The sequence below is a fragment of the Linepithema humile genome, chromosome 6 (genome assembly GCF_040581485.1).
Source record: "Linepithema humile isolate Giens D197 chromosome 6, Lhum_UNIL_v1.0, whole genome shotgun sequence".
Classification (NCBI taxonomy): Eukaryota; Metazoa; Arthropoda; class Insecta; order Hymenoptera; family Formicidae; genus Linepithema; species Linepithema humile.
The window spans coordinates 27,029,066-27,043,073 of NC_090133.1; the positions used below are offsets into that span (position 1 = coordinate 27,029,066).

The following is a 14,008-nucleotide window of genomic DNA, read 5'->3' on the forward strand; positions in this document are numbered from 1 at the left end:
GTCGCACATTTGTATAATTTGTCTCGTCTAATTCCGGGTCGCGTTCGTAGGCTACCGCTACTCTCTGTTTTCAGAAATTGGGGTCGTTGTCTCATCAAAGTATAACATAAATGCTGGTCGACGCGCGTCACGCGGTTGAAATGCTTATTTCTTCACTTGCGAATGGGATTTCATACAAATTTAATTGCATTAAGTTGAAACGAGGAAAGAAAGAAGGGAAACAGAAATATTATAATAAATTCTTGCGTGCTTGGCCACCTAATGACGATTTTAAGTTGCCGGAGAAGAGAAACTAAGCGGTTAAAATATTTAATTTACAAAATTTTTCTAAACACGCAGCAATCTTCTAGAAATCCTAAACTGGATTTCTAAATTTTTCGCGTATTGTTTCTTAGAGACTGAAGAATAAAGATAATAAAAATTAACGGAATAGAAAGTCGGATCCATCGTGATATTTGAAACTAATGCCTAATATCTGCAAAATCTCTGCGCCGAGTCGGAGAAGAGATTTCAGCGAAATTTCGTAAAGATACATCCGCCGATCTCCGCCGAAAATCTTAACAAGCGTGACGACTTAGGTATTGTACGTACATAGATGCTCGCTCACCGGGGCGTTTCCTCCCTCGGATTCTCTCCGAGCTAGCTGAAATCTTCCGATTTCGCCACGAGCTTCTCGCAACGAGATCCGCGAGCGAGAGCGAGATAATTCGGCGATTATGCAAATTAATCGCCGCTGATTTTTGGATTATTAATCTCCTCGCTGCAATCGCATCGCTAATTAATTGACCGCCCGAAATTTTACGTCAAATTCCGTTTCGCTTCATTTGAATTGGATAGATTCGCGAAGTTAAATGAAGGATTATATTAAGTCTATAATTTAATATAATGGTTTCGATGGAAACACACAACTTTACAATTTTCACCATTTTCGAACAGGAAACGAATTTAATGAAATCTGAACGACTCATTATCTCGCCGTAAAAGAATGCAATTTCCTTGCGCTTTTCCGAGGAATCGCGTGCGCGATTTGTCGCGTGACATTTTTCCGCACGGTCGGCGCGGCGAGTTCAACGGCAGGAAGTTCGACGTCGGGCGCGGTTACATTCCCTATATCTTATGCCGTTCATGTCCATCATGGTGCATTAAAATCTCATGCACGAAAGACACACCGAGCGCTTGCATAACTGTGCGTGTCCGAGCGCCGACTGCGTCGAGCCGTGCGGTAACTCCGACGTTCGACGTTGCACCGTTCTGATGATTGATTCCGCTAATTTCTCAATATTGATAATCACTTGTTGCCTTATTATTTACAATGCAAATGGACTTTATGTAACGCTCAGTTCCGCCGAGTACTCATCCGTGTCGAATTAGATGGTTTTTTTTTTCTTCTTTCGCATATTTTCTGTATTGTTATTTATTTAACTTTTTTAATTCGCTAGTTAGTAATTGTAATTAATTTATTATCTCACGTCGAATATATTTTTCCGACAGTCTGACGGTGTAGATTCACGCAATTAGCGTGATGTAATTTGCAACGGTATTTATAGAGGATCGCCGTTAATTTCTCCTCATATTTTAGCATCCTGAATTACCGACGTGCTTGCCGCGACTTAAATGAATTATATACCGTAAGTACGGGGGGGTCGTTGAACCGCGGTGCCGTCGGGAGAATTCTGAAAAGTATCACTTTGCCAAAGGCACGGCCGGTTTTACGAGTTCGAGCGGTAAAATGCACACACGAGAACGGTTATTGAGTAAACCACATTTACGTATAACGCACACGCCTCGTCTTTACTTCATTCTTCGCCTAGATTTTTGCGAAAGACCCAAGTCGGCAAATTGTTTCACGCAAGTGTTATTATGAAATATAAATGTTTCGCGTTTCTATTAACTCAACCATATAGAAAAGTGCATTTTTCCGTGGTTTTATTTTCGTTTGAAAAAAAAGATGAATCGCACAAATTGCAAAATTGTATTTTCATTGAAAATCATTACAATTGCGTTGTAAGGTTAATATAATCTCTCATCTGGCTTTGCGCGATCAGATAATTGATCCAATCCTAGTGCGAAACGGACGACCCTTGATGTGCATAATCGAGCACTTTCAATTTGCCTCGTCACTGCTTCATTAGGCTACTCGGTAGGCAATCTAAACGTACTTAGAGCGAAACGTATAGGAGAACGTGTACAGACGTCACGCCGCAATCATTTCATAATGAGCGCATGTTGCACGTGCAGCTATCCTCGGCTCAATACTATCCGGTAATACAGTTCTCATCCCGCGTAGCTCTGGCACTGCGCGCAGCTCTCTCGTCGTCTCTCACGATCGCGGCAACAATTCCGCGCGCGAAGATGAGTTTCAACGAAAACAGGAAAAAAAAAATCGCAGGGGGCGGGAGACGCGAAGGTGAATTCTTATGCGGGTTCTGCGTGCGGCGGAAGTCGCACAGCGAGCGAGGAAGAGGCTCGCGTGTCGTTTGCAAATTGCGCTCGCTCAGGGGAACGTCTTCTTCGACGTTGCGCCTTTGTTTCGCCCTTCGGGAACTCGTGTGAGTCACAGGCGGAAAAAGAAAAGAATACCGCATCTCTATGTGTGTGTGTGTGTGTGTGTGTGTGCGTGTGTACGCGCTCCACAATGTACACACACATGCGGTGGAGAAGAAGAGGCTACCACCGAGAGAAAGGAAAACCGAATAGAAGTGACGCCGAGTGTAAGGCGAACTCATTAGCATTTTTATCTTCTTCGCACCACCGACACCAGATTCACAATACGTGTCCCACGTACGTGCCCCGCCGCCCGTCGCGTAAAGAGAAAGGTCAAGTACCTTCGATTTCCGGTCCGACTTGGACCATGCGACGCGATCCGACGCTTGATTTCGTCCCAGAGTGATAATGTCGCGCAGGATGTCGTGACGAATCGTTATCGACTGATTTTAAACACGTATAATTGGTTCTAGATAATGATACCAACGAGTAAATATTAATTACATATTAGTGGCGTAATAGATTTCGCAAAAGATATTTTGCTTTACTTATTTCTGCTTTAAGCCAGTATAACTTCTTGCGTATTAATATTCAATCTTTGTATTTATAAAATTCAGCGAACACGAGCAACTAATGTATAATTAATTGAATTATAGATAATTTGAGGGAAATATAGTTATTTCGACTTATTAATATCAGTTGAACACTGTAAAATTACGATAAAAATTTGTATCTATATCATAAAAATTATGTTCAGAAGCGATGCTTCTGTATTTGTCGAAAAAAGACTTTCTTCCTCTTTTTCTCAATCGACTTTGCTACACAAGAAGCGCTGAAAAGTCAAAATAAATCGTGTGGAATCGTGAACGCGGCCGGTCGTTAACCTCACGGCTTCGTTTCGGGGTACCGCTTTGATATTTCCAACTGTGATCCGATGTGATCGGGGCTCGGTATTGCGAAGAGGAACGCCATTAACTTTTCGCGTGTCGTTAATTGCTTTCCAACGTGATCGGGCATCGTTCTTCGATTCAGCGAAGGAGGGACACTTGAATAGCGCCGCGGAAACGCTCGTCAAACGCGGACTTTGAATTGTCCGTCTGAGAATTAGGTTTTTCTGTGATTATCTACGTTGCCCAGCTGTGACGCGAAAGAATGTCAAACAAAAGAAAATGAAAAATGAATATAATTAATGTACTTCTATAAGATATAACCGACTGTTCTCTTATCTTATTATCTTTCTTTTAGAAAAAATAGTTATTTGAAAAATATACATGCAACATTATATATCTTTGTAACGAAACTTTAAATTAAATTTCTATTAAAGTAGAACCCGTTTAGAGAAATAATTGTATCTGTTCTCTCTTCAAGTTTAGTTAGCTTGAAAGGCCTATTTTTTTTTTTCAGTTTTTGTGTCATATTTTTGCTACGGGAAAATCGACTTGAAATTGGTCAGAGAATCTGCCATTAAAATTGTGAAACATGCTACATATAATTTACCGAATAGAAAGTTTGTGAAATTAAATGATAAGTTGATCAGATTTAATTATTAAATGTCTTCATATTTAATTTTATATCTTTCTAAAAATATTACCTCTAAATTTGACAATTATTTACTTATTTCATACTGCAACAGATACAAAATGTGCTTAATGCAATTATTCTTCTAGCAAGTAAGCAAAGATCGAGAAGAGAGCGCAGAAGTGCGGATGTCGAATGGGAATTCCGAGCTTATTCGATGGAGGGAATATTTCCTTACAGGAAAGAGCAATCACTGATACATCGCGATACTTCCTCGCGGGGATAATAATCCGAGTAACACGATACAGCATTTCGCGTCTGAATAAGATTCTTCGTTGCGAGAGAGTGGGAAGAGAGCGCGTCGGCATGCTCGACGTGACCGGCCGACAACGACGAGTCAAGTTCACAACTCTCTCATCATTGTCTCCCCGAGCGGACTGATAATGATGATCCGCCAATGATTATTGTCATTACGACTCGCGCGCGGTGCATGTGAGCTTCCCAATTGGTTCAGGCGGCGCCGCCTCCTCCCGCTCGCGCTTCGTCGTCTCGACGCTTTAATGAATTTTCTGGAGCGATAATCCGCGGAGCTCATTAGACGCGATGAATGTGCATGAGTCCCGTTTTAATCGCCCCCGCTGGTAATGGCAGATTCGGTCGATTATATTCCGCGGCATTAACGAGATAATATTTTCCACGTGTAAAATATTGTAGGCGCAAGAAAGAAGAAAAAAAAAAAAAAAACGAAATAGAGAAGAGATACATACGCGAGCGTTGTGTACAACCTGTGATCGCAGGTAACGATATATGAGCCATTGTCGTTGTTAATGGCAGCCATTCATTTCGCTCCGCCGAGTTCAATTTTCGCCGCGCATTAAGAGTAGCCTCTGAGCGCGGTCTGACTCTGCAATTTTGCTCACTCTCCGTCGCGCATACGTAATAAATTTAATTGAAGTTCTCATCGCCGGCCGTAACGCGATTGCGCGAAGCTGATGAACGAAATTGTGAGCGGCGAAGCGGTCGGCAGCGTGATTTTACGCCTGTGGAAGCGATGCGCCGTTTCGGTATGTGAATGCACTTTTATGGCTAATTAGTCAGGGACCAACGGACATGAACCAAGTTTTCATTAATCTTCTAGGATTTCTGCCATGAAAGATTTACCGTAGAAAGACCACTCATTCCTCTTGCACTTTTGAATCGCGTAAGCAATTATTGAGAATATTGTAAGCGATAGAATTAAGTCACTTATACACGATATAATAAGATATTCTTTAATTTATTTAAAATAGATTTTTACTTGAAACTTATTAGACAAATGAAAGACTTAAAGGCTCCTTCAAAATAATCGAAATTGTAAAACTTGAAAAACAACTATGTATCAATAAAAAATTTCGTGGAACAAACAGATTTCAAAATGTACAAGAAAAGTGTAATAATAAATTTATAATAATAAAATGCAGAAAATATATCGCAACTGAAAAAGAATGTTCTGTAGAAAAACTTAAGTTTATTTTTACTTTCTGCGTTTATTTTTGCTTTGTCATTAAAATTAAAGTTGCGAGTTTTCTATGATAGCTTGCATCATTATAATTAAATTGAAGTGTCCGAAGTACTTCTATTTCTCTCGCAAATGACGTCATTTTCAACAATCGTAAGACGAGTTCTATGAAATAGGAGTTGAAGTCATTTATTTGCGATATCAAAAGGAGTGTATCTGCGAAGATAATCGATGATTCGCACTTTGTAAGGCTGACCGGATCTAGTTTCTTGTGAAAACGATAGCTTATATACACACACATACATTATCGCAATTATTCCGCAATCGGCGCGAGTTTTGCTCGATTTCTCGCGTTTTTATTGTCCCCGCTATTGCGCGTCGCGCTCGTTTTCATCTCGGCTACTCTTACAAATAGTCGCCGCGGAAAATCCTCTCGTTTTCTGATCCCTTTCCAGTGAACCGTGAACGCCTCGAAAGGCGGCAGCGCCCATGACAGACAGCGTGGGTAACTTATTTGTTACATCGGAAAGCACCGCGACGGAATGCCTCGTTAAAAATCGTCGGAAAAGATTATCGGACTTGTCTGTAATTGAAGCTCGCTTCGCCTCGTAACGGAGAGTCTCATGTTCTCTCGTTCGTGCGATTATCTTGAAATCGAGAGCAGGCGCGATTCGCAACAGATGAACTTGGGTTATTAAACTCCGAGCGAATTAGCCCGGACGTGTCGGGCATTAATAACGATGAATTACCGTACGCCGGGTACAATGCCCCGCCGCGCGTGCTACACGGATATGGCAGTCGGTCCGATGGGTGTACCGATTTGTATCGTCCCTCATTCAAGTATATCTGGCGCGGTATCGAATAATTGATCGCGTCAGGCGTACCGTTACGCCACTTCGCACCCGAGAGGTGTATCGATATACGTAATATTCAAAGATGCGTCTCTAATCCAGCGTTTTGTAATTTAGATTTAGATTGGGTTTCTGCGATCCGGATTTACATCGCGAATCATAAGTTTAAAATTGTTGTAATTTATATAATATATCGTTGATTCTTTTTTTCCAGCGACCGCGGCGATAGCGAGCACCGTGCAGATCGAGTGCGCGAGCGAGTCGATAATCGTTCACATCTCGACGGAGGGCAACACGGACTTTCACGGTCTGGTCTATCCGCGAGGATTGTCGAAGAACAGCTCCTGTCTGCAGGAATACAGGAGTCAGCCAACGCCGATCACCTACAATCTGCCTCTCAGGTCTTGCAACACCATGCCCACCGAATTGGTGAGTTCTTGACGGATCATTATGCTCGCATCATTGACATTTTGCGGTTCTTGTGTCGAGGTGGATTTTTAGTGCTTTGCGACGATCCTCGGTTCTCCAAGCAGCTCACAGTCGCAATAAGCAAAGCATACTTTTTTAAGTTTCGTAAAATTTCCCAATAACAAAAATTGATTCAATTTGTCTCACGTGCCTGATGGCGCTAAGGACAAAATATTTAACGTTGACTTATTTGTCGAAATTAATCTGAGCCGCGAAAATTTAAGGTTTGTGCAACGAACGGCGCGAAAACCGCACGTACGGCGGACATGAAATTAATTCTGATCAAAGGTCAAGCTAGCGGCAGATCACGTGTGCATTTATAATTCGCGATATTAGCAATTGCCACGCAAATGGCGAATACACGGATAGTTCGGCGCTACCTAACTGTAGAAGTGCTAGCTTGTTCGCACTCTACAATTTTTTGTATTTGTATTTATTTCTGCTCTTTTAACTGCAAAAAAATATTTCTTGCGCCGTGTTTGTCGGGTCGATCCGCAAACCAATTAGCTTATTACCTGTTATCTTAACAAGCGCCGTGGAATTATCATTGCCACTATCATTATTGCGTTGCATCACTCACCCGCATGCACCTTCCACGCGATCGTTTTAATTCGATTTATCGCCTCTCGATTTAACTCCGTACAATTTCCCGTCGGTCTCGACGGTAATTATGATCTCTGCCGCTTTAAGGATCGGAATTATCCGAAAGGCACCGAGACTTGGTTCAATCAAGAGGTAAGTGTAGGCGATATCCGTAATTTTCGGCCTGTGTGACGCAAGTGAGTGTTTTGTTCCATTTTCCTTACTTCTTCCGACACACCTGATTCGGAACTGCGCTCATTGCGCTTATTGCAGCGCCTTATTACGATCTTCATCCAAAGATGATAATTAAAATCGCATTTATTGCGTGTTGCATGATGAAATCGCGAAACGATATTTCTTAATAAAGAAAATGAAATGAAATTTTTGTACGAGAAATTTCTGCATAATAGAAATTTTTGCATAAGGTGATTGCTGGCTGCGATACAAGGACAGTAATAAAAATTAGCATACAATAATAATATTATAGCTGCTGATTCTGCCGCGGTAAAAATAGTCGGTTAAATAGACAGGCATAAACATTCATTTTGAAGACGCTTCGAGGATATCTCGAGGAAGGAAGTCCTGTGTGTAGGCGTAGTCTCGCGTGTATCGAGCACGATGCTATCGCAACAGTCACGTTAATAAGAGCCATTAACATACCTAATGTTATCGTAACTATCGTGATTACGTCATTATGTCATTATTATTATTATCTACCACAATGTATACACAAACGGGAAGACCAACGTGCTTATTTGCGGTCGAATGTATCTCGACGCGTATCGCAATCGTTCGTGCGTTCGTCGAGGCGATAAAAAAAAATAAAAAGGGGAAAATATCGAGGCGTGAATGCACGCGCGGGTATACGCTCGAAGGAGCGAGGCGCATCAGCGGTGACCGGAGGATAAGCAAGGTGGTGGACGGAAATACGACGCGGTGATATCGGTGGTGGAGGACACGTTCGTGTAACGAGGGAATCGTGTGTCGAGAGATTCGCTTCCTCGCCATACCATAACTGGACCGTTATGTGACCGGACTTGCGGCCTTCTGCTCGGGAGCGTTACGAGAGGGATATACAGGATGTTGCACAATCGAAACGGTGATCTTTTAAAAGGATATTTTATTCGAGAAAGAGTGCCTTATCCTCGCGAATTTTTTTGAACAAAAATATATGCGAACGTTATTTCAAAATTTTACATATTTATTTTACGTGGAAAAGTATTTTTCTTAGTTTATAAATTCAAACGTAACATTTAAAAAAATCTGAGTGTTGTAATTGCAACAGTCGTATTCATTTAAAACTTAAAAAGATTTTTATTAATTATGCACGTGATAATGATGGTATCAAAATATAATTAAAAAATTGAAATTTTCAAAATATTTTGGTTTAGAAATTTAATATATTAATTACATTTGAAATTAAGCATTTATTAAAGTCGAGTTTTTTTAAATTGACTAAAGACAACGATTTTATCATCTTTAGTTCGTCAAAAGCTCCATGTTTTTAACGATTAATTCCTGGAGAATTAAAAGATATTTTTGTTGAGAAAAAAATCTTTAAACTGGCGAAGAGGAAAAGAACGTCTGGTAGTTTTGTGACATCCCGTATGTAGCGATACGCAATATATACGTAGCGTGCAACGTAAACTGTTACGCCTTATGTCAGCGCGTACTTAAGCGCAGAACCGCATTTGTATCTTTAACGGGCCGTTGTACGGTTCCTTCTTTCATTTGCCGGTAATGAATCGTGCGAGTATCTCGCCACGCTAAAAATCCGATATAAACGCGGGAGATGAATGCGATACGCGATGCGGCCGCGGTATCTAAATCCATCCGTTATTCACTCCCGGTCGACGGTAGCGTAAACACGCATCCTAACGATATTTTAAACATCGGCAATTAAAAAACGTAATCCCAGAATTTTTTACACGATTTTATAGCACTCACAGACATTCTGTACAATTTGATTTTGCGAAACGGGGGAAATTTTTTCGCTGGAAGCCATAACTTCGGCACGGTAATTATTCATTCGGTTCATTATCCACGCGCTCCGACTTGACGTAGTGCGGCATTCGCGATGTGATGCAGATGTATGCTAGATTTCTAATCGCCGGCTTCCTCCGCGGGCCATTCGCTTGGAGAATAAATTCGCATAAATTCGCAGCATGTGTGTCAGGCACTTTACGTACCGCCTACAAAGATAGCCAGTAATCACCGGGTGCGCGCGACTGTGAATCACATTCGGCGTATGACTAACGCGATTCTTCGGGCGGGGTGGAAACCGGAGACGTAGCTCGCAGCAGCTGCCGACTCTTGTTCCTTTTCTGCAATGTAAATGCAAAAGATGCTGACTCCTTAACGGATTGCCCGCTTGTTCGATCGGTCGATAATAACACCGGGAGAATCCCGAGGCGATGCAAACCGCCTCCGCCGTGTCGATGATAGAAGCGTTCCGTCGCGGTGATAATTATGACGACGATCATGTACTTCTAGGCTCCGTGTGAACTCAATTGAGAAAGCTAGAAATGATAATAAACAATTGGGAAAAGTAATTGAATAGGTAAAAAGCAAATATCCAATTAAGATGTTGACAAAATGTCAGCGACATTACGATATTATTTTTTTTTTTTTTAAATTAAAATCAGAATAAATCCTTTTAATTAATTTAATTGATTTTTCTGTTTAATTATTGAATTGATTTCCCGTAAAGTAACACTTTTTTTATAAAATAATGTAGAGGAATGTTCAAAGAAATTTACATTTGTACATTACATTTCATTCACTTATATTTTAATAACAAATAATATAATTTATCAATATTCTTTATATCTGTCAAATTTATTTATTTTAATGTTCATTTTAAAATTGTAAAATGTGGGACAATTCATAATTACTTTTCGATCACTTTGAGAACGTAATTGTTAAAAATTGAATCTAAACTTGAATTAACATTTGATCTCTAACGAGATACAGATTTGAAACTAAAATAGAACTGTCCGTGAGTCAAAGCGAGCGCATTCTCGCGAGTCTACACGAATTATCTATTATGACAGATGTGTAGAGCTACCTCTATTAGCGGCAAATTATGTCATTAAGTCAACAGATTGCACTCATTCGCGCACGAATGTGCGGTCGACAATTCGCAGCGTACAACGCGCGTACCCGACAATTTGATTTACCAACCGTACACACACACACACACACACACACACAGCGCACCGCCTGCGCGTCACCTGCGTGCCCTCGGAAGGGCGAAGGTGCAACGACGATGTCGAGGGGGAGAGAAGAGACTGGTTCTCTCTCTGATGTCTAATGGCGAATAGCATCTACCGCCGGCGCGAGGGGGTCTGCATAATTTAAGGGCTGGCACGCCGAAGGGAACAACGATTCGTGCCGGGCACGACGAAGCCGCGAGCTCGCTCGCAAGACGAGGTCTCTTGAGGTGAGGGGGAGTCTTTGACCTCCACGAGCCGGGTTCACGGTGGATCTTCCCGGTGTAGGCGTCGCGGAACGCGGCGGACTCGTCGTGGGCAGTCGTGGAACACGCGTCGGCGGTTTTGCGCACGCCTGCTGAATTCACGTCAAACAACTTTGACATTCCCGCATAAATTTGCACCCGTTTCGATCTCCTCCTCTTCTCGACCTGTTTTTACGCGAAAATTTCTCTTTGAAAATTGTTGAAAAGAAAATTATGTAATATTATACAGAAGACTGATAATGATATTTTTATGAAGACGGCAGGCTTTAGTGCGCCAAAACTTAGATTTGTTTCGTTTTTCTTTTCTCTTTTTTTTGTTCTTATTCGCAAGTAACGCGCAAGATGAGTTCGACTGAAATGGTAGGTAGCTGCATCCCAATATGGCGAAGCTGTTTCAAGCACGATCTTTACGTAATCCTCTTCAAGTGCACATTTTCGCGCACATACATGTGATTCGGTGTCTTCTTACGCAACGAGAGAAATACAGGCGTGCCGCGCTCTCAGATTCCTCCGCCTGCAAATCCGATTACCATCCGATTACCATTGTTCGATAAATCCATTTAATTCACAATCAGTCGTCCCGATCTTGAAAAATTCCTCCCTCTACATTGTATACACGCTGCTGCAACATTCACGGATATCCTTTCCATAATAATCTCTCCGACCAATTTGAAATTGAGTTTCCTTCATCAAAATGTCAAGGCATTGATAATTGTCGATTTATTAAAAAAAATAATAAATATCGAAACTAAATTTTCGAGGTATTTTTAAAGAAACTTTAATAAAATTCTAATCGAAAAGATATATGATGTTAAAAATTCTTAAGACATACAAAAAAATAAAAATAACGAAGTTTTCCTTGACATTTTCGTTGAAAAAAAATTGAAAAGAATATAAATATACGTAAATTTGGGCAAACACTTTTTTTAAATCTGCATTTTTATGTGTTAATACTCCATGTTTCTCGCTATTTTAAAAAACTCTCCTCATAAATAATTCCGCGTTGGAGGCCGTAAAATCGCGAGTATTGAGATGTAAGCTCATCTGCCTACGAATTTTATGGCTCGCGGCCTTTCGTTTTTTGCACATTTACAAATTTACTACCAACGACTAGGCTTTAAGGCCCAGCATCGAGTGGGCCGCTATCTCGAAAGCAGTGACGCGAGCTTACCGACCCACGCCTCTGTATCACAAAAGTAAAAGTCCGCGGCCGGTTTCATTCGTATCCTTGAGTGTTCGCTCCAACACACTTATATTCGATTTTCATAGCTTTCTCGGAGTTCCGCGGGCAAGTGCATCATTAAAACACACACACACACACACATAACGCAAGATGTAAAACGACTACATATTTCCGTTGTAATCGGTATAATAGATAACGGGTATTTAGAATTATGAAAAGATAAATGCATCAAAAAAATCACAACTATAAATTATGCAAGTTTGTAAAACTGATAAATGTTCTTTTCATGACTAATTCTTAGCTCAATTTGGAGTCGACTTCTTCTCTTAGCGAAAATGTCAAGATATCAAGATAATATCTTTGCGAAAAATTTCGCGTCGCCTTTTAAGGACACGCTTGAATTTCGTCAAAAGGGAGATTCATCACACGCCCGAAACGGCCACGCAAGATTGAAGTGGCCGGTCTGTCGAAATCGATAACTTTCTCTCAGTCGCCAAAAAGGTGGACCACCTGTCGAGGAACTCGATGTTATATAACTCAATTTTTTTCAAGCCGCCTTTCTCCGCTTCTTGTTAACCCTTTTTTTTTCTCTTCAAGAGGTCGATTCAGTATTTGTAATTCTCAATTTAATTTTATTAATTGCAGTTTTTGCTCTCATCATTGAAATCTCACTTAATTATTTTCGCTCTGCTAAAAGGAATCGCGGCCAATAATCTTCATGCGCGTAAAATCATGGGCCGTCAGCTCGCTTCTGCGAAAGAGGATACAAAATCACGAGGAAAGAATTCGCCAGAAGTAGTCAGACCAGTTCGACAATGCATATAGGCATCCCCGCTGGCTTACATGCACCGCCTGGCCGCAGCGCGCGGTAGCGCGTTTGTTTTACTCTCCCGTTTTATACACTTAATTTATCTACTGACATTCCGCATACAAAGTTCATCAATGATACTAATTTACGGACGGAGTATAAGTTTAACGTACGACCGTTCATCTCAGGCACGTCGCCAACAATAAGAAATGTCTTTGCGCGATACAAACTGTGCGCCGTAAATTCGTACGAGCGTAAACATTAATTACTTAACGACAGTCATTTATCTCGGCACCGTGCGAAACGTGAGAATGAAATGTACGAGTCAGGAAAAAAATCCACCAACTCTGCCGCTCGTCATTTTCGCGGTCGTTCGCCGAGTGTAACGCCGTATAATTATACGAAGAAGAGCGCGCGAGCGGCCGGCTGTGCGCTGCAGCGATGCACATTCGCCGGCGACTAAGTGATTAAAACGATCGCGTAAATTTTTCATCAGTGACTTTGATCGCTTGCAGAAAAATCATTTCTATCATCTTAATAACAGTGTCAATAGCGAGCGACCGGGCGGGCTGATGGAAAGCCGAGATTGCCGGTTACGATGCCGCTTAATTGGCCGTTTAATCAACGCGATAAATTCGTTCGCGTAGCCGAGTTGCGGTTTCGATGAGATTCAATTATTGCCCGTGTCGATCCCGCGAATATATCGCCGGTGTTGGATTGCGCCGTAAAAATTGTTAACGGAATCGTTGCGCCGCGGCGGAGCCGCGAGACATTCGAGCGTAGGGTGGAATCGGGGAAAAATCGGCCGTCAGGCGGAGAGGTACACGCTAAATCATGTCGCGTGTAAACGCGGCGCTCGCTTGCGGCTAACGCGAGTTGCTAGCATCCTGTTTCAACAGCCTCGGCCCGCAACGTCTGTGTCCTTGGCTGCGGCCTTGCGAATGCACAGTTGTTGCACATACGCGTAGAGCAACGCATCGCGCGCGTTGCACGCGTGTGCACAGTATATTGCAGCAGCTGGTCGATTAATCGAACGTAGCGAATTATTACGATCGCGTAACGATCGGACGACGACTTGTTTAACCCTTGAATACGTCTGTGACGGTCTCTCGCTATTTTTCATGATGCCTTCTTTTTC

General features: G+C 41.7%; 1 protein-coding gene across 1 annotated transcript in view; it reads left to right on the forward strand.

Moving 5' to 3' along the window:
• pio (piopio) overlaps nt 1-14,008 on the forward strand; it is a 60,906-nt gene that overhangs the window by 23,128 nt on the left and 23,770 nt on the right. The window contains exon 4 of the mRNA XM_012365723.2: nt 6,566-6,780. Within this exon, the coding sequence (XP_012221146.1) occupies nt 6,566-6,780 (215 nt within the window). The remainder of the gene's footprint in view (nt 1-6,565; nt 6,781-14,008) is intronic.